This window comes from Lynx canadensis, chromosome D3 (assembly GCF_007474595.2).
Source record: "Lynx canadensis isolate LIC74 chromosome D3, mLynCan4.pri.v2, whole genome shotgun sequence".
In the NCBI taxonomy this organism is placed as follows: domain Eukaryota; kingdom Metazoa; phylum Chordata; class Mammalia; order Carnivora; family Felidae; genus Lynx; species Lynx canadensis.
Window position 1 is genome coordinate 36,968,795 of NC_044314.2, and position 25,268 is coordinate 36,994,062.

At 45.1% G+C, this 25,268-nt stretch overlaps 1 protein-coding gene across 4 annotated transcripts in view; it reads right to left on the bottom strand.

Moving 5' to 3' along the window:
- The window catches only part of FHOD3 (formin homology 2 domain containing 3), a 480,663-nt gene that overhangs the window by 384,431 nt on the left and 70,964 nt on the right, over positions 1 to 25,268 (bottom strand). For all 4 annotated transcript variants that reach the window (XM_030336761.1, XM_030336760.1, XM_030336759.1 and 1 more), the window contains exon 3: positions 22,042 to 22,106. In XM_030336761.1, coding sequence (XP_030192621.1) covers positions 22,042 to 22,106 — 65 coding nt within the window. The remainder of the gene's footprint in view (positions 1 to 22,041; positions 22,107 to 25,268) is intronic.

Genomic DNA, 25,268 nt, shown 5'->3' on the forward strand with positions numbered 1-25,268 from the left:
TCAAGGAGCCCAAAGAGCTTTGTTCATGATAAAAAACAAAGGTGGGTGATATGCACATTATTTACCTTTTAGAAATTAAAACAGAAATTTTTAAATGTTTTACTCGTCAAAAAATAACAGCCCCATTTTATGCTAACATAAATAAACATTTTAGGGAAAATAACTGTTTTCCCAAACAAAAATAATTAGTAAGTACAACAGCATTGCGGGGTTTTTTTGTAAATCTCTTAACATTCTCTCTTAATATACAACAGCCTGACTCACCTACCTGCTTATGCAGTTTGTGGGGAGATCCTAAGTCATAGCATCTGGAAAACTCCACTGCATACTCTTAACACAAAGAGGTGGGGGTTGGAAAGTAAACATTTTAGAATTATTACAGAACCAATTTTGACCTCAAGGACTCCCTAAGTAGGGAATGAGCTTGGGACACTCAAAACGTCTAGAAAGGTGTCAACATAGGCATTGGTGGTAAATGCAAACAGGAGGATACTGGGCAACTCTCAGTATATCAGGGCTACAATGGAGAGGATGGTTGAAAATGGGTCTGTGATTTGATAGTGTAGATTCAGAACTATAAAAGTGAGGAACATAGAAGCAGAAAAGAAAAAAATTTAATTCTCCTAGGTAATTATATTGCTGGCGCCAGCAGTATTGTTCTTCTGGTACCTCCATGAGTGTGAGTGTGATGTAAAGTGAATGGGTCAACCTGGGCTATTCTAGTTGTACCCACCCCTGAGTTTGTGGGTAGCATCAGAAGAAACCCTAAACTCACAGCCCACTTCTCCCCTTTCACATGCCTGCAGTACCATCTTCCTAAGTAACAGATCTTGTCCTTATATAATCTCAACTCAGTCTGCCCAATACTGTATGCACAACAGTCTCCCCAAGTCAGCCAACCCTCCCAGGCTGGCCATGCTCCATTGGGCACCAGCTGAGCTTCAGAAAGGGATTTGGAAAAAAACAGAAATGACACCACTAAGACCAATGAAGCAAGATTTTTCAATGTGCCTCCATTTTTCCGAAAATGGCTCAATATAAGAAATGCCCATTTTAACAAGGTTTGGGTGGTTTTTTTAAACCTGTAGCTACAAACATTCTGTACCTTTGTATAATAATCCAAATCAGAGCCCAAACACTGGTTTCACCCTCTACATAATCTCAAAGAGATATTTCAAACAAAGGGAAACATCTAGGTTCTAAAGCAGTATTCACCCTTTGCATTCAACTACCAGCAAGTTTAGTGCTAATGTTGAATGACCAGCTACAGGAACTAATTCATCCCATATCCTAGTATCATCTGTTTCTTTGTTCTTTCTGATTTTTCATGATCCACATTTGTTTAAAATACTTTGTGTTGTTTTAATACTACACATCACTTTCAATCAATCTGGGAAGCAAGAAAAGTATAACCATATTCAGTTCATCATGGAATCAGGCTAATCATTGCATCCCTCAACCACACTTCTCAGTATAACCCTGGAGCCCCACCACCACCACCACCCAGAAACCCTGAAATATTCTGGCAGTGAGGGAAGGTGGTCAGCTACACCAGCCTCCTCTCCTCCACCCTCATGTTTTGGTTTCTTTCCATACTATTCATTCTATATACCATTTCTACAATATTCTTTACAGCCTATTTCCATCTTATTCCCCTGCTAAAAATCTTATTCAGTGATTCCTTGATTTTCTACTTAGTAAATAAAATTAAAATCTCATCTATTTGAAGACTGTCTATACAAGGACCTTAATAATTATCTTTGGGCAACCCAATAATTTAAATTATCTCGTTTGAACCAAACAATGAAGCCTTGAAGCAGTGGGTAGGTCAGAAAACCCATGCATTTCTTTGCCTAGTATTTCTCACCCACACCTATCCCCACCCATGGTGTTTCCTGCTTCTATCCTCTGTCCAAGTAGAGTGGATTCCCTCTACTGCCAAGTTCACTCTGCTCCTGCCCATACCCATTCAGGTGTCTTTTCTCCAAGTGTCTCTTTAGCCCCCTTCTATGTTACCTGTAAAGATCCTTCCAGGTTTTTATCAAACCACTCACCTCCCAAGACCTTCCCTAAGACCAGTTTATCTGTAGACCCTAGGCCTTTAAATCCATGTGGCTAGCTCTCTACACTCACATAGGATATCCAGAGATCTCTTTTTTCTGAAGGTTGGGGCCCTAGTATCAACACACTTAAGAGTTAGGAATAGACCCAATTAGCACAACGTAAGGGGGAAAAGCCAATTCTGCCCCCCAATGGATACTTAGCAATGTCTGGAAGCATTTTTTTTTCTGTCACAACTAGGGGTGTTGCTCCTGGCATATAGCAGGCAGCGGCCAGGCATGCTGGTCAATACCCCCACAATGCACAGGATGACCCACAATAATTAAGTATCCTGCACAAAATATCAACACTGCTGCGGTGAGGAAATCCTGCTCTGGAAGGAACAAGACAAAGTACCCAGAAGACCCAGGCCCTCTACAAGTGATGGGAACATCACCACATTAGATCCAGACCCATCACAAATGCTTTCAGCATTACATTACATTACGTTACATTACAGAATTCTAAACTTATGCAGCACAGCCTCCTGCCCCGCAGCCATCCCAGAAGCATGTGGCAGCACGGCAGTGGCTCCAGAATGACCACATCACAAACTAAGGGAGCTGGCTGCCACACGGCTGCCTACTAATTTTAATCTCCCTTTCTCAAAGGTCATGAATATTTTCAGACCTCTTAGCACACACATATTGTGGACAGACTTGATCTATGTTGCTTCCAGTTGGCAAAGCATTCATTTGCCAGCACCCTGAGCTGCGTTACAGGCTTAACTTTGTCCCTGTCACTTTCCAAGGGACTTTCTAATCCATTATCCTAATTGGCAAATGATATCTAAGTACCAGAAGGCTAAGTGTCCACAATTATATTTATAATGAAAGCTTAATCTCCAAAAGAAAACAGTAATTCATTAAAACCTCCCTTCCCATGTGCCATTACAGTAGCCAGAAGTAAAAAAATGTGCTCCATGGTGAGGTACAAATTAGCTGCCTGAGCATGAAATGCAGACAAGACCAGAGGGGAACTAAGAGATGCATCCTGCTTGGTTCCAGTAAAGTTTTGTCCTTGCTGTACACAGCCTTGTCACATCCCTAGGGGAGGGGCAGTGGAGGAGACTGGGGCTGAGGGTCAGGGTCTTGGAGGGTGGGAAGCAGTCCTTCTGTGCCCTGCTCTGGCAGGCTTTTTTTTTTTTTTTTTTTTTTTTAAAGCAGATACATCAACTTTGGCTTCTATATCTTATCAACAACATTACAGGGAAACTGGAGAAGGTTTCAGGAAGAAACGGAAGACAAATCTATGGGTCTAATATTTCAGCTTGACTCACCATAATCCCAAATTCTTCTGCGCTTCTTACTCAAAGAGGTATTTTAGGCCCCACTATGTGCTGTGCGTTGTGCTAGGGAAGCTAATCGTAGCTGCCCTACCATGCTTACATAGGTCTTACCAGGTGCCCAATGGGGCTCTCAACACCTGATGTGGATTAACTCATTTAATGCCAACAGCCTTATGACTGTGTCATTTTACAGGGGAGAAAAGGGAGGCACAGAGAAGTAACTTGCTCAAGATCACAAGCCTTTTAGTGGTAAAGCCAGGGTGTGAGCCAGGTGGACTAGCTCCATCCAATGTCTACCCTCCTACACGGGGACCAGCACTACCACACAAGAGCCACCAATTACCACGTGCAGGGGGTTATGACAAGCACTTGATGTGCCCCATCTCCTCTGTAGGGGGCATGCAAGGTCATCCATCATTTTCCCTGTGGTGTGGCGGGGCATGTGAGGGAAGCCCCAAAGTCTGAATAGAAGTCAACCAACAGGGCACAGTCATGGGCCAAATGGCCTGTCTGGGAAGTCCCTAGGAGTCCTGCAGAGCTGAAGCTGGAGGGGCAGGACCGACATCATCTTACCCAGACCTCCAGCCCACCCCATGAGATGCACACAACGAGGACTCCCCCTTTACAAGAAAGTCACCTGAGGCCTGGGAAGATTAAGTAACCTACTCAAGGTCACATGCTACTGGAGTGATAAGACCAAGGCTCAACACATGCATGTCTCAGGACTTCTTAAGACCCAGGCCATGCCCCCTGTGGTTGGAGGCCTTGAACTTGCCTGAGCTCCAATTCCCTGAATTTGCCATTGTCCACAGTACCCCCTGCAGCACCTACCCCTGTTATGAAGAAGCCTCCCTGGGCAAGACCGCCCTAACCTGGCTGAGGGATCCCTGTCTGGACTCTCCAGCACCCGTCAGCACCCCTTCAGATGCAGGGACCCTAGTGCTTGTGTGGGAAGAGGGCCAATTGCTGGCAAAGTGACTTCTCTCCACCTCTTCCATGAGCCCTCTCCCTCAGAAGCAGGTTGCTCGAGTGCCAAGGGCCTCTAAGGTCCTCAAAATCCATACCAAGGAAAGGCTCTGAGCCTCAGCATACTACACACCTCTGCCTGAAGCACCCCGTCCTCAGGAGTATTGGCCTCATCACACAAAACCAGGCATTTTGCTCATGGGAAGAGGCTCTAGCATCAGAAACTGAACCCTGACTACAACTCCAGTTCTTGGGCTCTCTACCCTCCAGTTGCTCATTTCCCATGCATGGGCAGTACCACTTATTGGTTAGAGTATTCATAGGCCATGTGTCACAGGCAGGAGGAATGAAAGCTAAGGCAGCGTCACTTCCTGTCCACACAGGTGAACTCCTGATCTTTCCAAGTTGGTTGCATTCATGAACGACACAGGTCATTCATCTATGTGGTCCTGTCGTTATTTCTCCCTAAATCTTGCCATCAGTCAGTGCTTCCATAAATTCTGTTCCAGGATTATTCCAGGTCCCAGAGTTTGTGAGTTTAACTTCCCACTTTGCCCTCAGAACGCTGAGTGGAGAATCATGCCAGGCGTACTACAACCGTCACCATCCAGTTATATCAGTCTCTAAACAAAGGGACTTTTCTAAAGCAAGTTTGCCACAGATGCTCTCGTCTCAAAACCGTGTGGGGTTCACACCTTGACACACCAAAGCCAGAGATCAGAGGACGATGTCCTACATAGCTTTTGTTATTTAAGGAAGTGTTTACCAAAAATATCCAAGTATAGAACGTGCTCCCAGATAAAAAACAGGCAGAACTCAGGACAATGGCCATCATGCATGTCAGAACAAGACCCCAGCACGAACCAGGCTCCATCTCTTCTAGAACAGTGAGCCCAAAGAGAGCATCTGGCTGCACACCCCCCAACAGAGTCAGATTTTATTTTAGACTCACTCCCTCTCTTTCACCTCAAATACTCCAGCCTTAAAAAGAAGAAAGCTCAGGGCACCTCCAGTTTTAATTTAGCCTGGCACGGCCACCCTACTCCAAGCTGGAAACCCTGCAGAGAAGGCAGAAGCAGCTGCTGGTCATCTCCACTCTGGACACATCATCCCTTTCTGCTGCACACACAGCTCATCTCTAAGCTACTTGGCATTGGCATTCTAGGCCTCTGGGAGAAGGGGAAGAGCTCAAGTACCCACATGCCTAACTCTTGAGCCTCATATACACAGAACTTCTCTGTGGGGCTCTAGGGGTCCACAAACCACACTGTGGTCTTTCCCTCCTGAGTTCAGAGGCCCATGGGAAAAGAGGCATGCCAGCCACACTGATGCAGCCTTACCACTGATGCCCCCTGGAGAGAACTGGCCTCCCATCCGTGGCCAGACAGGCTTCCTAGTGGTTCAGGCAATGACCCCTGGCCCATGCCGAGGGCAGGCTGCTCACCCATGGCTAAGCAAGGATCTTGAGGATTCTTACACTCAAAGAAAAGGGAAAACCTGGGCCTCACTGGATCACTGCCTTACCCCATGTCCACCCATCTCTCCCAGGGCAGGAGTGAGGGCAGGTGAGGGCAGCCCCAGCGTCCTTCTGAGGAGCCAAGTAGAATTTCCTGCTCCTGTGCAAGTAAGGAAAGCAGGATTTAAGGATTCCCCTAAGATGTACCCCTATCAGAATCAAGTAAAAATCCATGCCACATCATCCTAGGGTCTATGTGCACAGGGAAGTTGTTTTTTTTTGTTTGTTTGTTTGTTTTTAAGTTTTTACTTATTTTGAGAGAAACAGTGAGCAGGGGAGGGGAAGACAGAGAGTGGGGGGGCGGGGAGGGAGGGACGGAGGGAGGATATTCCAAGCAGGCTCTGTGTTGCCAGTGCAGAGCCTGACTCAGGGGTCCAACTCACAAACTGGAAGATCATAGCCTGAGCCAAAACCAAGAGTTAGACGCTCAATGCGCAGAGCCACCCAGGTGCCCCGCGAACATATTAAAAAAAAGAAAATCAATGCTCCAGGAAAGGACAATAACCAGTAACCATGTGAGTTCATTTGGGCACAAGGTGAGGACTTCTTCAACTCTTGGGTCTGGGACTGTTGCCCTCCTAAAGGAGCAAGGAAAGAAAAAAATGCACCTTGCAGCAACAGGCAACAACAAAAGCTGCCCATCCCACTCTGACATCCTGCCTTTTCATGGGGCCGAGCTCCAGTCCCAAAAGTATAGCTTGCCCAGTTTCTGTTTGTATCTAAGAAACAACAGACCTGGGAGAGGCACTGGGGGGTCACTGGGGGTTTGTTTTTCCTCTGCTTAGCTCAAGCCTCACATCTAGTTTAAGAATCATAGAAGTCAGATTCTGTACACTTCAGGATCAGGAGAAATCAAGGATACCATTGGAATTTTATGTGCAAACTTCCTTGGCGAATGACAACAAGGACGAGATTCAAGAGAAAGTTCAATGTAACCATCCTATTAAAGAGACAAAATATATACACATACACACTTGTTAAATGTGCATAGAAAATTCTCCACCTTTGAAATGAATTCTATCCCCAAGTTCAAGTGGAGAAATCGAGACTCAGGGGTTCTAGGACTAGCTCCTTGAAACCCAACTCCTTGTTCCTTCAAGGCCCCTTTACCCTTCCACCCTGAGAGAGAGGAAGGACCTCCATTCCTGCTCTTAAGAGTCACCTAGCATCCTTGGGAAATAGGACACAGGTCACACAGTTGGAGAAGAGGTGAATGGTCAGTATCCCATGCTGAACACACTGGGAACACAAGGCATGGGTGAGCCGAGCCCTTCTGGTGGGGAGTGAGAAATAGGAGATGCATGTGGGATCAAGCTCAGGTATCCGGTGGGCACAGCACACAGCAGATCCAGAACTCTAAGAGTTAGAAACTCACACAGCAGATCCAAGCACACAGCTTCTAGTCAGAATCATGAGAGTGGATGGAAATGCCCCCCTTTTTGTACTGCGTGTACTTAACATGCCTATTTCCCTTACAGCACTTACCACGGTAGTGGCACCCAGTAGGCACCTAAGTAGTGATGAGTCACTCTCCAAAGCAGGTGGAAAGCTAGACATTTCCGACATTACAGTAATATAAACAACAGTGATGTTTTCAATCCCACCCACCAGACACTGTTGACTCTTGACAGCAAAAGCATCAAAGCTCAAGTTCATGAAAATGGTGTAGCACTGCCAGATGCCAGGTTCTGGACCTAAGACAGCTGCATGGCTCATCAATGCTTTCCGCAGTTCAGAGGGGAAGCTTGAGGGTCTCCCGTCTTGGAAAAGTCAATGCCACGTCCCAGGTCTAACTGCCTGACCATGCTGATTCTGCAGTTAGAATCCTGCCTGTCACTGCTCCTCCCTCACCCACCTTCTCCCCTAAACTAGGACACCCCTAAGAGGAGCCAACACCCTCAGCTACAATCTGGATGCCCAGATCTTAGCAGGACTGCTCCAGGGTATCTGCTTTTTCATTTCTTATTTATTTTTGTCTCCTAAGCCATTTAAGTCACATGAAAACATCCTAAAGGAGGGTTATATTTTATACGTGTATATAAATATCTTTATATGTACATATTATATATAGTATGTATTACATACTGTTACATTTTAAATATTTAATCTTGGACAAGAACCATACGATCCTCTCAACAGATCCAGAGAAAGCATTTGACAAAATACAGCACCCTTTCTTGATAAAAACCTTCAAGAAAGCAGGGGTAGAAGGATCATACCTTGAGATCATAAAAGCCATACATGAAAGACCAATGCTAATATCATCCTGTGAAAAATGGAGTTTTCCCCCTAAGGTCAGGAACAAGACAGGGATGTCCATTCTCACCACTATTATTCAACGTAGTATTGAAGTCTTAGCCTCTGCAATCAGACAACACAAAGAAATAAAAGGCATCCAAATCGGCCAGGAGGAGGTCAAACTTTCACTCTTCGCAGATGACATGATACTCTATATGGAAAACCCAAAAGATTCCACCAAAAAACTGCTAGAAGTGATCCATGAATTCAGCAAAGTTGCAGGATATAAAATCAATGCACAGAAATCGGTTGCATCCCTATTCACCAACAATGAAGCAACAGAAAGAGAAATCAAGGAATCAATCCCATTTACAGTTGCACCAAAAACCATAAAATACCTAGGAATAAATCTAACCAAAGAGGTGAAAAATCTATACACTGAACGCTATAGAAAGCTTATGAAAGAAATTGAAGACAGAAAAATGGAAAAAGATTTCATGCTCCTGAACAGGAAGAATATTGTTAAAATGTCGATACTACCCAAAGCAATCTACACATTCAATGCAATCCCTATCAAAATATCACCATCATTCTTCACAGAGCTAGAACAAATAATCCTAACATTTGTATGGAACAAGAAAAGGCCCCAAATAGCCAAAGCAATCTTGAAAAAGAAAACCAAAGCAGGAGGCATCACAATCCCAGACTTCAAGCTATTCTACAAAGCCATAATCATCAAGACAGGATGGTACTGGCACAAAAACAGACACTCAGATCAATGGAACAGAATAGAGAACCCAGAAATGGACCCACAAGCACATGGCCAACTAACCTTTGACAAAGCAGGAAAGAATATCCAATGGAATAAAGACAGTCTCTTCAGCAAGTGGTGCTGGGAAAACCGGACGGCGACATGCAGAAGAATGAACCTGGACCACTTTCTTATACCATACACAAAAATTCAAAATGGATGAAAGACCTCAATATAAGACAGGACGCCATCAAAATCCTCGAGGAGAAAGCAGGCAGAAACCTCTTTGATCTTGGCTGCAGCAACTGCTCACTCAACACGTCTCCAGAGACAAGGGAAACGAGCAAAAATGAACTATTGGGACCTCATCAAAATAAAAAGCTTCTGCAGAGCAAAGGAAACAATCAGCAAAACTAAAAGGCAACCAAGAGAATGGGAGAAGATATTTGCAAACGACATATCAGATAAAGGGTTAGTATCCAAAATCTATAAAGAACTTACCAAACTCAACACCCAAAAAACAAATAATCCGGTGAAGAAATGAGCAAAAGACATGAATAGATACCTCTCCAAAGAAGACATCCAGATGGCCAACCGACACATGAAAAAATGCTCAACATCACTCATCAGGGAAATACAAATCAAAACCACACTGATATACCACCTCACACCTGTCAGAAGGGCTAACATTAACAACTCAGGCAACAACAGATGTTGGTGAGGATGCAGAAAAAGAGGATCTGTTTTGCATTGTTGGTGGCAACGCAAGCTGGTGCAGCCACTCTGGAAAACAGTATGGAGGTTCCTCAAAAAACTGAAAATAGAACTACCCTACGACCCAGCAATTGCACTACTAGGCATTTATCCAAGGGATACAGGACTGCTGTTTCAAAGGGACACATGCACCCCAATGTTTACAGCAGCACTATCAACAATAGCCACGGTATGGAAAGAGCCCAAATGTCCATCCATGGATGAATGGATAAAGAAGATGTGGTATATATACATAATGGAGCATTACTCGGCAATCCAAAAGAATGAAATCTTGACATTTGCAACTATGTGGATAGAACTGGAGGGTATTATGCTAAGTGAAATTAGTCAGAGAAAGACAAACATCATACGACCTCATTCATGAGGACTTCAAGAGGCAAAACAGAAGAACATAAGGAAAGGGAAACAAAAATAATATAAAAACAGGGAGACAGGGAGGGGGACAAAACAGAAGAGACTCATAAATATGGAGAACAGAGGGTTACAGGAGGGGGTGTGGGAGGGTGGATGGGCTAAATGGGTAAGGGGCATTAAGGAGTCTGAAATCATTGTTTTACTATATGCTAATTTGGATACAAATTTAAAAAATAAATAAAATTTAAAATAATAAATAAATATTTAATCTTGGATTCTAGGTACAACCTCATCTGGAGGTGACATCATAAGTCCTTCCCATGAGGCCCAAGTCAGCAGCGCCCCCACCCCCCACCCCTTGAGCTGGACTCAGTACTCCATATCCCCCACACCTCCGAACCAGATGCCACAGCCTGGGACCACTTAAGAGTCCTGATGAAGGCCAAGCCTGGAGTCAGATCCCAGAAAGGACTGAACTGCAAACTCTGGATGACAGCTGAGGAAAGGCAGGGCTACAACTTGAACCCCAACACCAAACTGCCTTGGGAGTTGGGAGTTGGGAGATGGGAGGATCACCATCCCAATACCTGCAGCAAAAGCATATACCACCAGTTCCACCCTTGAGAAGCCTGGCCTGAGCTCTTCCAGGCCATCTCAACAGACATGTCTCACTTCTAGAATCTACTATCTTCCACCAAAAAAAAAAAAAAAAAAAAGTCCACAGCATGAATCTCATCAGTGACTCACTCTGGCCTTGGCAATTCCCAGCAGGACAGCTTTGTGGAGCTCCTTGTCAAGTCCCTAACGGGCTGGTAATTGTTTTTATGGCTTTCTGATGAGGTGTGAAGTGCTCCAGGCTCTCTACATGCTTCCTGGTGGCTTCTGAAGCCCGGGAGCCACTGCCCAGTGATGGCAAGAAGCGCCTAGTCTACCCATCCCCAACCTCACCAGCCCCAGGACCCAAACTGCAGAACAGGAGGTAGAAGAAAAGCTAGTGCATGCATTTTAGTGCATCACTTTAAAGTACCATCATTTTAAAGTACTCTGTGCCAGGCAAGTCATTAAAAAATCTTCCAGATACAGTCCACTCACAATTACTATTCCAGGTTATTTATGTGTCAAAAGTTTACCATCACTAGTGGAGTTGTAGACAAAACAAACATAAGTTTCTATTTTTTTGGTGCAGTTTGAACAGCTTATCCAATCATTCTGTAAATATCAACTCAGAATATTTTGACTACCTTTATAGGGCTTAGAACATAATTTTCCACTTTCAAGTTACACAATATAACTAGCACTTGGTGTTATGTTATGGTGTTTTCACTCCTTTTCACGCACCCAACTGTCTTATTTAATGGCGGAGCACATGCTCAGAAGCTTCACCCTCCCTCTCGGCGGTACCTTCAGGAGAACACCATCTGGGGACACATAGAAGGGTGCCATCAAGCTGCCTTCACTTTCACAAAACCCATTTAGTTTCAGTGAAGATTGGAGTATTTCAGCAAACATGCTGATCATTCCATGCTTGCCCAAAGTGGAACACCCTACAATGTATCAAAACCAGGATAGCTGAAGAGAAGAAAACCACAGAGTGCAAGGCCACTAGTTCAACAGGAATTGTGGACTCAGGACGGCCAACTCCATCCCACAGCATCAAGTAACATGTGAACAGAAACATATTGACCTGTAGTTTCATATCTGTCGGCAAAGCAGAGAAGGATAGGGGCTATATCACACATTAAACACCTTAGTTGAGCATTATTTGGGTTTTATATTTAAGAATTTGACAATGTCTTTCCCTAGTTTAATATTTAATACAATTCTGAGATCCAATTCTGGAAAAGGAAGGTCCTTCAAGAATTGGGGGCAAGACATACATGGCATCCAAGGGAGTTCTGTCTCTAAACACGCCAGACACTCCCCACGTACCTTCCTTTGAGAACCACTGGGCATTCCCATCACTCTAACAACTTGTAAAGCAACAACACACAGAACTGCTAAGAACGATGATGATATTTACCACCATTTGCCCCAGGTAGTAGCCCCTGAGCACCATGCTTGTACTGTGCACATACTAGCTCCATCACTGCCAGGAGGGGGGCACCAGGGCTCCCTTGTCCTTCCCGTTATCAATAAGCAGACAGACCTAACAAGGCTGAAGGTGGGAGAGGTGGCAGTGGATGCCCCAGGCCCCACTCACAGTGCTCTGCCTGGCACACCTACAGGCCACGAGCGGTCACAAGCACTGTGCTTCTGGATTCACACCGTACCCCACAGAGCCCAGGGCTCTCCTGCAAACTCTTGAAAATGACACTCCGCCCACTCCCCCAGATTTGTTACTTTCTATTTACTTTCACGTTCCACTTACTGCCTTTTCTTCCTAAGAAAATACCAAACAAATTCATTTCTTAAATAAATGCATTAAATGCCCGTCAGTACCATGACTCTTTTAGCAGCTCTTTCGGGTTCCTGGACCAGATCGCAACATAGGCGTGTGTAGGCTTCCCCGCACCACATACCAGTTAGACACCAGCTAAGTGCCCTACAATTCAACTCAACTTGGACACCATCTACCTGTGGAGAACTTCAAGTACCACAGGTTAAAGGATCAGTCTTACAAGACTGTGCACCCTACTTCAAACACTAATAGTCAACTCAGGTTGTCATCTGTGCCCCTGATCTACCAGCTTTTGATCAGAGGTTCGAATGAAGCTCTCGTTGAGTTTGATGAATTCGATACACAGAACTCAAACATTTTACTTGACTACCAGTTTATTAGAAAAGGATGTAACTCAAGAATAGACACGTGGCAGGGATGTATAGAGCAAGATATGAGAGAGGGGTACGGCCCCTCCATAATCTCTCCAGATGTGCCACTCTTCCTGAATCTCCCTGTGTCTGCCAACCAGCAAGTCCTCTGAACCTCATTCTTTTGGGGTTTTACAGAGCCTTCATTATAGGCATGAGTGATTGAATCACTCACCAACGGCTAAAAGGTAAGGGATGCAACTGAAAGTTCTAAGCTGTCCAATAACATGGTTGGTAACCCACCCCCATCCTTAGGTGGAGATCAAGACACCTCATTAACAAAAAGAATATTCTGTTGCTCTCCTCGCTTAAATTTCACAGGTTTTAGGAGCTTTGTGCCACAAACAGGATCAAGTTCAAATATTTATCCTATATCACTATCACAGTAGGTTTCTTCAATCAACAAATACTATGGGGTCTGCTCCTATGGTGTGGACACAAAACAGCCCACCTTCAAATGCTCAAGAGCTAACTGCTACCTGGAACATAAACCCTACCTCCTATATCTTCCCAGGTAAGGACCAGACCTCCACACCAAGAGCAGGAAGACTCCCAGCCTCCAGCCCAGAACATTTGTGTTCCTTTCCAGGAGCTCCAAAAGCCAGAGCTGCCAGCATGTAGTTCTGGTCAGTTAGGAGCCTTAGTTTCCAGGTCTTCCCAACAAGAAGTCCAAAATGAGAAGCCAAGTCCAGCTGATCAAGATGGAAGTCTGAAAAGGGACGCAGAAACTCCGGCTTCTTCTACAGCAGTTAGCAGCCCAGCTTGGAAAAGGGAGTTTCAGCTGCACAACAAAACATTATCAGCTCTTGAAGGATGAAATCCATTTTTTCCTCAGATCCTAGGACCGTCTATGAATCACACCAGAGCTGCACTAGAAAACCGTCCTTCGAAGCCTGGTGAAACTTTGCTTCGGGAAAGTATTTTGGAAGCCCTATCTAGAGGTTTTGTCAGCACTTCAGACCTCTCAGACCAGAAGGGTTGCACCAGGCTCTGTAACCATGTGTACAGAAAAGAGCCGAAGACCATTTAAAAATGTCCTAAAAAGCAAAGAACAGGCCGGTAGAAAGAGCAGTAGTCAGGAAATTAAGAGAGATTCAGGCCTTAGTTCCCCCACCTCCCAGGATGGGACCTTGATATCACATCCAGATCTTCTGGAGGCCTCAAGTCTCTTAGCCCCTCCCACAGCTCCAGAGGACTAGTGAGGGTCTGTGGGACCAAGGGTGGGTAAAGACCCAACTGCCAAGGTGCCACTCTGTGAACATGGTTCACATTACTTTTTTAAAAATGGCCAAGGTTAACAATCTACAATTTCATAGACTTCTTCTCCAACTATCTTTGTGACATTTTACAACTTGAAATACTTGCAAATACATTATCTAATTTCCAGGGTGATAGTAAGTCGGCCATTGAATCTAAAGTGGAATCTTCTTAAAAGGCTAAGAAATGACTCAAATATCAACCACCTAATGCTGTACGTTGTCACAAAGATTTCCCTGAATCCACGTAAAATGGATCCTCTCCTGCCCACACCATCACAGCCGTTACTAGGATGCAGATAAATCACATCACCTCACAGTACATTGAACAGAATGTTTTCTTTTTTTCAATTATACTAACACGATTGCAATTACGCTCACCTTTTTTATTTTCTCCTTTGCTGTTCTGTCACTATTACCCTGGCACGTGAACTGAGACTCCAGCACTTGTAACCAATTCCCAAACACCTTTATCTCCTTTGAATTAGATCTTGATCCGGCTGCATGTTTTGACTCAACACTAATGTTTTTATGTGTTTTTATTCCCAAATTAAAATACTTCCCATTTGGTATTTCTAGTGCAACAGCAATCAGTAAAACATGCCCAGAATCCCCACCCAAGAATCCATTTTCTCCAAGTCCCTCAGCAAGACCCAAAAAACATAGGTGCCCACCCAATCCTTAAAGAACCTCCACGTAACAAGGTATCTGCAAGCCATCCGACCTATCAAAATCTCTAGTAACCAGACAAATCACTTTGTTTCCTGACATGCTTTTACCGTTCCATGAGCAAAAATGAAGCTGTTTCTTCATGGGGAGAGCCACAGGTGCAGAGAGCTCACCACCAGAGGCTGCATTACATCCCCCAGGCAGCTCAGAGCCGGAAGTAAAAAGCGTCTGTAGCAACACTCTAGAACTTGTTCAAAAGCATGGTGGTTTCCTTCTCAGGGGTTGTTTTTCTGGATAAAACTAAAGGTTCTGCTGGACAGCAACTTTGGAATCTAGCTGACAAGTTTGAACCATATGCTGGCTTGTAACATCTGTTACAGGTCTCCCCACTACTATGACTCCAATTCTCCCGAGTCAATTTCTGCCAAAATTTCATATTCCTTGTCAAGGATGTAAGCCATTATTAGGACAGTGCAAAGTAAACATCGATAATGGTTCTAAGGCAATGCTCAAATTTTATACAACAAACTAGGGATCTTCAGAGATCAAAGGTGACAAAGAAGCCATGAATAATTTAAAGAAAGTCAAAAGGGGAGAGTAAGGACACAAATGTGACCTTAAGAGACCTTGTGTAGGTGCTTTTCTTTCTTGTGGGTCAATCCACATTTGCTCAGATTTCCTTCCTCTTAATTCCCATAGCTGACCTGAGTTTCCAGCTGGATCTAGAAGGTTCCCAGGCGAATTCTCTCATAGGTGCGTCTCCTTTTTTTATTCACCCCCTGTATTTATGTTTACCGGCATGTCCGTCAGTAGAGTTATTCTTTAAGTTCATTCTCTACATGTTTTTAGTTTGGGGCGACAAACCATTCCTGACTTCTCTGTGTACTGTCCACATCTTTATGTAGATAGATTTGACAGAACTGAATGGCTAGGAGTATTTAAACACCAGACCCTGGGGCAGTTTAACCACCTAATGGAACATTCCACATCCTACCTCTACCCTTTCTCCCTTGGGGGAGAGGGGTATGGGCACATCTGTCAATCACTGGCCATAAGGCACCTTAGCAGTAGCCCCCCACAGAGTGAAGAGTCTGACAAGCTGACTTCTCCCAGCCCAGACCCAATGGCCTTCTAGACACACGAGCATTCTGTGGGGTCTGCACCTGGGGGCTGAAGTAGATTAATAGGAACCAGATGATGGGAGGTATTTATCTGATTAGCCCAGAGGGCCCATTTTTACCCAGATAACAGAACTCTGGGTAACAGCAGGTCACAGACCTGATGGGGTGTAAAAGGGAGATTTAAAAAGATTTATAAGCACTAAAAGTCTCCTGTAGCAAAGAGAGACTCAGGATTTCAAATCTGAGCACAATTTGTGCCAAGGCAGTGGCTAGCCACTTGGGGATCCCAGAAAGAAGGCTGGGATGGGAGGGGCACCTGGGTGGCTCAGTTGGTTAAACATCTGACTCCTGGTTTCAGCTCAGGTCATGATCTCAAGGTTTCCGGAGTTCAAGCCCCATGTAGGACTCTGAACTAGCAGCATGGAGCCTTCTTGGGATTCCCTGTCTCCCTCTTTCTCTGCCTCTCCCCAAATAAACTTTAAAAAAAGAAGAAGAAGAAGGCTGGGATGGGAGATGGGCTCCAGGATTTCTGGGCAACCAGTGGATCCCTACATCGAAGGACAGGAAATGTGACCCACTGTCCCTAACCCCACAAGGGAAGACTATGACCAGGAAACTAGGAGCCTAGCCACTGTGACATCCACAAACAGGGCAGGAGGAAACCTCTGCCAAGGCCACAGAGTAAAGGTAAGAGCAGAAGCTGGCACCTGGGAGGACATAGGACTAAGTCAGCAAGAATCCCAGGCCCAAGACTTGAAGTCAGACACATCAAGGCAGGGGGGCCAAAAGGAGAAAGAACGGCTGGGGTGGGGGGCTGCTTCTGGTCAGAGTGCAGCCTATTTTACAGTTTTCCCAGTCACCCAGCAGGCCTTGGGGACCTGCCACCTATAACATGGGGCCAGCAACACCTACACGGACAGAGGGGAAGCACACCCAAGCTAGAAGGGCTCCACATTTACTGCACAAGCCTCAGGTGTCTCAGCACCCACCGTGCTAAGGGGCACCTCATCTTTACTAGCTAATATACAAATACCACCAGGTGTTAAGCCCAAGAGGGTCCAAAAGGCATTTTGAGGTTTGCAGAAGGAAACCTAGTTTTCATGGGAATTCCAGAATCAAGAGGCAGTGAGCACCACATTGGAATCCAATTAACAGTCCAAACCCAGTGTCCCCTAACAGCCCACCTGAGGAGCAAGTGCAACATCAAAAAAGCAGCTGTAGGGAGGCCTCCGTGCAGGGCCAGGAGGGCTCGGCCACATAAAACCCCAGCTCAAACTTTACAAGCTACTCAGAAGCGGGCAAGTGGTACTCTGCCCGGTCAGAAAGCTCAGCAAGTGGGGAGAGGACAGGAGCCACGCTCATTCACAGGCTAAACAAGGCAGAGCCTGAGAAAAGGATTAGAGAACAAAAAGGGGGGGTGGGTCAGGGATCATGGGTAGAGTTCCCCTCTCCAACTTCTAAACACAGAACCCATACTGTAGCCAAAGAAGATTCAGACACTAGGCAGAACCTGTAGCTCACCGGGAGCCCCTGAGCCGTCAGGCACACCACACAGACTTTCACACCACCTCCATCACTACCAACCAAAGCCAGTCCTGATCCAAGACCTTTAACCAGCAAGGCTGCACACAGCCTCAGGAACCTTCTCAACACCGTGCCCCAGGGAGCAGCCCCCTCTCAAACAGCTAGCACCTGAGCTGAATCCCCTCGGTCACTCCTGCACTAGAAGATTCTTCTTGAAACGCTGCCCACTCCCTCCATTTGTCATTAGCCCCGTTGCTGGAACAGCACAGCACGAAGCACAGAGCCGGAGGACTCCACTCTGGAGAGGAAAAGGCCTGGCAAATGCTATATGGAAGCCTCATTCTGTTGTCTATGTTGCTGGAAATGGACTACTTTTTCATCCATGGATGAAGCAGCCTTCTCCAAATGTGCTTTTCTCGCCTCTACAAATGTTCTCTCTCAGTGATTTGACCTTTTACGAGCAAGGAGACTAACCCCATGGAGAGATTAGCCACTTCACCTACCTCGCCAGTTTCTGCCTTCCTCACCTCTATCTTCATGGGCAGACCTCATCATCTGCTAGGTTTTGGGGAAACCCCTCTAAAGGCTCTAAAAATCCTTTGTACCAGGTTGTTCTTCACTACTACAATCAGAAATTATACTTTGCCATCTTAAGCCAATGTATCCTTTTAATTCAATGCTGGATATCTCAAAGTGTCCACCTTACAGGTCGCAGACCATCACTTGACAGGGTTTACTTATTCTCTCAATGAGAAGACAGGGTCTGGTCCAGAAAACTGAAGCAGAAGTTTTAAGCCCAACAAAATGCTTTTGAAGTAAGCCAGTAGAAAACCCTCAGAAAACACCTTTAGAATCCTAAGGATTTCAAACCCTTTTTGTTTTTAAATCCTCAATTCCACTTATTATCCCTACAATTATTCTGCACCTTTTCTCTTCAAGAGGAGATTGAGTCATCAGAGCCAGCTGGCCCTCTGAACATTTTTCTGGTGTCTGGAAATAAGATCACTTGCAGGGACCAACTAATTTATTTTCTCTAGCTAACCTCATAAAAATGCAGACTTTAATGCCAATCAGGTTTTTTTTTTCCTCCATCTGTATCTAAGTTCATGCCTACAACAGGACCATCGGTTTAAGGGATGGAAGCTAGTCATGCATCGTTTGCTGCAACATTTCATCAAGTGGTCATACCCAAAATGTACAAAGAAATAAGAATGAGAGTGGAGAAGAGCAAAGAGGTACAAATAGCTTAAGGGTCTCTCTCCACACCGAAATCCCATTCCAACTTCCTGCTTCAGCACTGCTGCGCTATCAGAAAAGGCCTCTGTTGGCTGCCAGCCATGACCTTCAAAGCAGCGTCCAGTGGCCTTCACTTTTTGGGAGATTGGCTTGGTTGCTGACCACAAAGGCTCCACGCCACTCTTGTCCCAACTGGGTACAGAGTTCCAAAGTTAACAATGGAGAATTCCAACGGCAGGTCACCTCCAATTCATCAACATGCAGTCCTGGATTCTAAACATTCCTATACTTAATAGGAAGTAAGAGGATTGTAGGGTGTAAAAAACGTTTTGGAGAAATTTACTTGATAGCATTTTAAACCCGAGCCCAAACCGATCCTGGATCCTTCCAGCCCAATCGTGTAGCGGGAAAGGGGTCGTTGGGGAAGTGGCATATGGTGCCAGGCCTAAGAACAGTCATTGTCTGATGTCTGTAATAGCTTAACCATGGCTTATATGGCAAGGATGGAAACCATCTGGAAAAGAAACAAGGACTCAACCAACTGTTATGAAAAAGGTTTTCCCCCCACTTGTCATGTTTTCTTTTTCTCCTTTTAACTGAAGATTGTTCCAGGTTTGGTTTATCCATCCCAAAGAAATCTCATCTAATATTGCCATTTGGAAAGGAAAAGAATATGTCACAATGGGGGTTGGTATTTCATACACATCACACACACATTCCATTTTCTATACATAACCAAAGGATAATATTTAGTGCTGTTACAATAAATCTATTCCAGATCTTGCCAATAATAGGAAATGGAACAAGAAAGGGTTTTTTTTTTTTTTTTTTAATACAAAGGAAAAGCTTTGACTCTTGGGTACCCATGTTAAGTTATACAGTCAAGCCCTCCCATCTGACACAATTGGGGCTGAGGTAACGAGTGGTGAGAACTAAAGCACAAAATCTTTTTAAGGTAACAAATACCTTAAAACTTTATTTAATCTGCAACTATCGAAATTGACCATCCCGGTTTGCCTGTTTTGAGATACGGCACGGTAAGGGTGTACACTTTCACACCCAAGCTATGGGTGTGAAAAGGTCATTTCAAGCTATGACCTTTCTTTGACTAAGAGTCTACTAACTAGAATTATCCGTGGACCTTCTGTCATGAACTCCTCCAATGATGTGGCCTGGGATTTCCAATCCCCGTTTCTGTGAAATCGAGCAAGAACGGAGATACTTGTGAAGACTAGAGCCCTTCTGGATTTTTTTCCCATGTTCCCCAACTCTTAATAGATGTCCCAAACCCACCTATGTTGATGAATGCTTTGATAGTAACTAGTTTTGAATCTTGTCCAAACCATTCCATGTATTTTGAAAGCAGTGATTTTTATACTCCTGTTTAATCCGTTTATAAGATATTCACCTACTATTTCATCCCATTACTTAAGTCCAATAGCAAGCGCAATTGGCATAAGGAGGCTGGGGAACAAACACACCGATCCTGTCAGCACCTGGTTCAAGCACTCCAGCAGGAAGGCATGTGTGTCTTGGGAGAGCCCTGGACCAGCTGCTGGTGCTCGGTGTGCTACGGGGATAAGTTATGTGTTTTACATGCCACATGTATTACACAAGACTGTAGAATACCTAGGTTAATGCAAGTCAATGGCATAGCTGTTTAAAAAACTGTACTTGAAATATTTATATTCCAAAAAAGTGCATTTACCTAACAGGAATTAGTTCATTAGGATTCTGATCTAGCCTATTTTAGTGTTCATCTGCTTTGCCCTGCCTACTCTGCCATGGTATTTCTCATGGGAAATACCAATTCATATTCCTGTCCCCTATCTCTACTGGTTATCAGCTATACTTCAATATTTCACTGCAGTGGTGTTCAGCACCTTATATATTGGAATTTGTTCTAGATCTGGATTTGGGGGAAGGTGGGGTCATGCCAAGTCCTAGGTCACAGACCTTTTCATCAGGTAGATTTATATATATAACTGGAAAAAGTGTCAAGCAGGTGATAAAGCTAATGATTAAATCTATATTGCCTATTTTTATAGTACAGAGTTCATGGTCACTCAGTGCTACAGGCAGCTGACACGTCAACAGTCACTACTGAGGCTCCTACAGACCTCACTGTTTCCAACATGATTAGGAACCCTCCCACCCCTGAGGTGTAGGAGTCTGCTCTACAATTACTCGCTGGCCACGAAAGTTGTCACCGGAGACCCTAACCTTGCACACCTAATACCAGATGACTTTAAATTACACAGTTGCCATGTACATTCATCCCCTCCCTCCCTCCATCCCTGATTCTCCAACAAGGAAATAGGAAGTGAAGGGACCAGAAACCATCCCTTCCACTCCACTCAGTTACGACATCCGAGGTATAGACTGGGCCTCTAGAAGATGACTTATGCTGTCTTAATTAGTGTCCTGAATTAAGACCACAACCTGAATAAAAGCAAAACTATTCAAACATGGAAAATTTCTACGTATAAAATAATTTATAGTTTTTTTTCTTCTCTTTATGTTACTAGATACTCGCCTCAACTTGACCCGATGCCAGGAGGAAATCAGGCCCCGGTTTTAGATACCTTTCACATAAAAATTGGCTACGTCACATAAGTAACTGCTTTCGTTGCCATTCAACCCACATGTATAGATGGGGAAAACAACAGGTACAGGAAAATGGCTGCAGGAATGGCCCCAGTAGGGTTCTGGTATGATCACTGGCAAACCATTCTGAACCACGAATACATCCACTTGACACGATATTGCTTTCGATCTACAGACGCCCCATCCTACACTGACCTGAGATTTCCCTGTCACCTGAGCACAGCCTGGAGGCTCAGCCCCCACTTCTTCACAGCGAGCTTCATGGAGCCACCAGAAGGCATGTGAATATCACTTCAATTGGCTGGAGGTTCACACTAACACAACCCCATCAAGAATCTCATCAACAGGGGCGCCTGGGTGGCACAGTCAGTTAAGCGTCCGACTTCAGCCAGGTCACGATCTCGCGGTCTGTGAGTTCGAGCCCCGCGTCGGGCTCTGGGCTGATGGCTCGGAGCCTGGAGCCTGTTTCTGATTCTGTGTCTCCCTCTCTCTCTGCCCCTCCCCCGTTCATGCTCGGTCTCTCTCTGTCCCAAAAATAAATAAAAACGTTGAAAAAAAAAAATTAAAAAAAAAAAAAAGAATCTCATCAACAATGTCTTACCTCAAGCTCTGCTGACTAACCAAAAAGCAAAGGAAGTTGCAATGAAACAGGGCTTCAAAAACTATTGCCAAAAATGACTTCACTAAACTAACCACCTGTGGTAAGGACTAACCCCAATGAATAGCATACTCCCAAGTATTTTATTGGGATTAACATTTAGATGACATTTCTTATCACACATTTAATCACTCGAGGACCGATGGCAAGTTCCCCTTCTGCACCTGTCACTCACCAATGCAGGCATGGACCCTCACGGACAGCTGTGTCCTCAGGACGATGCTGTGCTTTTTGCCCCGCCTAATGGAGACAGGAGACAAAATATACATGGGTATCAGAGCAGTCACCAAAAAGACACATACATGCTATCAATCAGCTTTAAGGTTCTGGCACACCCACCTCAAAGAGATTCTAGATCAGTAGGGACCTGTACAGAACAAGAATTTATCCAGAAATAACACGTCACAGGGCTTTACAGAAAATAAAACAATCTGGTTTGATTCTGTTGGATGGGCACACAGCTTTTATTACCAAACCTGGTCAACTCATCCCGTCCACAGAGTCTGCACATCCCCATGCTGGGACAATTTTAAGATCTGTGCCCAAGTGAAATCCCTGGAATAGGGCAACACAAACCTGCTTGATCATTCCCCTGACCACGTTTACATTTTTGGATATAGAAGAAGGGCATACACAGTGGAGTCACCACAAAGAGCTGGCTTGCTGTCCATCAGGGCAATACTGTTACAGCTTTTACTCTTCGCTCACAGGAAGGTGGGAGTCTACCCAATAGCTTACAGGCTATTTATTCTCAGGAATGCCAATTTACGCCATGCTTTGTCTCACCTCCTCCTCTTTCTCACTTCAGGGAAGCAACCAGGATGGCCCTGTGCCCCAACTCTGCTCCCGGGGTCAGGGGGTGGGGGATGGGAGTGGGGGGTCCTCCCACCCTGAGCTGAGAAGGACTAAACCACATAACAGTTAAGCGGATATATGGGAGAAAAGAGCAGACCTGTCTACCTAAGGGTAGCAAAGGCTTTGAGATTTGGACAAAGTGGGGAGCCGGTGGACAATGATAAAATGGAGACAGCCAACCAGCACCGTAGCAGATAACCTGCTGGCTCTCGAAGCTGCTGAACCCTCTGCCATCCCTCTTCTGGCAGCTCCTTTCTCCCCATCAGGGCTTCCCCTACAACACAGTCTGACAGTGCTTTCCTGCTTCCTGCACTGTGGCTGTGTTGGAAGGAAGGGAACAAATCTGACCAGGGCACATGGTTAATATCGTGGTTATAAATTCACGATCACTGAAACAGTATATTTTATTCTCGAGACCAGGTAAGAGGACAAAGAAGTATGGTTTTTAAAATGGTTTCTTTCAAAGGAGAAAGGAAAACCCCTTGCATAGTCCTGCAAGAGGAGGCAGTAGCCTCCACCCCAGCAGCTGCTTATAAGCACAAGACCTACATTTATGGCCCCTTCAGATCCCTCCTTTCTACTTTGTGTTCATCTGATGCTTTCACATTTGCCATGTGCAAGGCACTGGGCTCAAGGAGCTTGTAACAAATACACAACACTTGACCCATCTTCACAAGGTTGGATTCCTATCAACCCAGACTTCAAGACTTTCTACACACACACACACACACACACACACCCTTTTCCTCGTGACAATCTAGATGTTGACACTCCCTCAGTTCTTGTGATCATACTAGAAAGTCCTAAGCGCATGGAACAGAATGAGGGAGAAGACTTCAGTGTGTTCTGGGAAAAGGCAACAGGAAATGGGTTCCGGGACGGTGGGGCAGGGAGCAGCCACCGAGTGTGCAGTTTCACCCAGAGATGGGCAGAAGCCATGCTTGGAACAGTGACCAGAGAATCAAAGAGTGAAGGCCAGACCCTAATTATGAGTAATAGCCAACCCTAAGTCCACAGATCTGGAAGATTTTCTGTAACTCATGTTATCAGGAGTTATGAGTCAATAAATAAAGCATGGAGACAAAGTACATGCTTTAGAGGCCCAGATGTGGGGGGAAAGTAGGGAATGGCCGGGTAAAATATTTCAGAAAACCTCAGGTTCTGGAAAAGTTCAGAAGGGCCAATTGATAGCCCTGCTTTTATCTTTAAACAATGACAAAAATCCAATGTTGAGGAAGTGCTTGTTTTCCCACAGAACTCTCCGGTCCCACAGTAGGCATGTGGTATGGTTGCTCTGGGATTCCGGGCACTTGCACGCAAACAAGGACGGTCTTCCTGAGGAAGCGATGGCAGGCACACCATACTGGAGGGGTCCTCTTTTCTGTGCTTGTACATTGAGAAAGCAAGCAATTGGCTTAGTTATGCTAAACCCTAAGGGAATTTATAAGGCCACAGAACAGGGGTGTCTGGGAGGCTCAGTCGGTTAAGTGTCTAACTCGTGGTTGCCACTCAGATCATGACCTCACCACTCAGGGCATGACCCTGTGGTTCAGGAGTTCAAGCCCCACATCGGGCTCTGCACTGACAGTGCAGAGCCTGCTTGGGGTTCTCCCTGTCCCCTCCACAGTGCCCCCCACTATTTAATCTTAAAAATGAATGACCACAGAAAAAAAGTCCTATTTCATAGTTTAGCACTTACAATTCCTCTGCTTCAACATTCTACCTCCTTCCCCACCTGCCCCCATACACAAAATCCTCAGTGAAAGAAACCTGTATGGAATTGGGGGCCACGGCAGCGGCAGTCCCCTGAGACAAAGGAGGCTCCAAATCCCAGGAATTCCTAGCACAGAAGAGGACTAGCCTAGGCGGAGGGAAGTGGTGATCATGTAGGCAGGTCCACAGAAGGTGTCCTTCACCTCCCACCCCACCCCCCATTTCTCCCACCTTTGATGTGGGTGTCATGGCTATGCCCACTCTGCAGATGAGCAAAGTAAAGCTTGGAGAAAGGGGATCAACAGCATCAAGTCACATGGCTGGTGGAACAGACCCAGGCTGAAAGCAGGACGACTCCAGAGTCACCTGCACCATCCTGCCCTTTGCTGCAGGGTCACCTCACTAGGTAACCTTCCCCAGGGCTTACAAAGGGTCAAGAGAGGCATTCTTAGAGACTGGCTTAACCTCAAGGCTAAGAACCTAACAAAAAAGCACACGCATTAAAAAATTACAATGCAGGGACACCTGGGTGGTTCAGTCAGTGAAGCATCCGACTCTTGATCTCAGCTCAGGTCATGATCTCACGGTTTGCAATATCAAGCCCCACGTCAGGCTCCGTGCTGACAGCATGGAGCCTGCTTGGGATTCTCAAAATAAGCATTTAAAAAATAATAAATGGGGGAAGAGAGGTTTTAAAAAATTATGATGCAAATGAAGAAAATATTGGCTAACCAAATTAGGTTTATTCGAAGAATTCAAGAATTACAGCAAGTTTCAGGTTTTAGAGATGTATCAAAGATCGGGCCATCTGGGTGGCTCAGTCGGTTAAGCGTG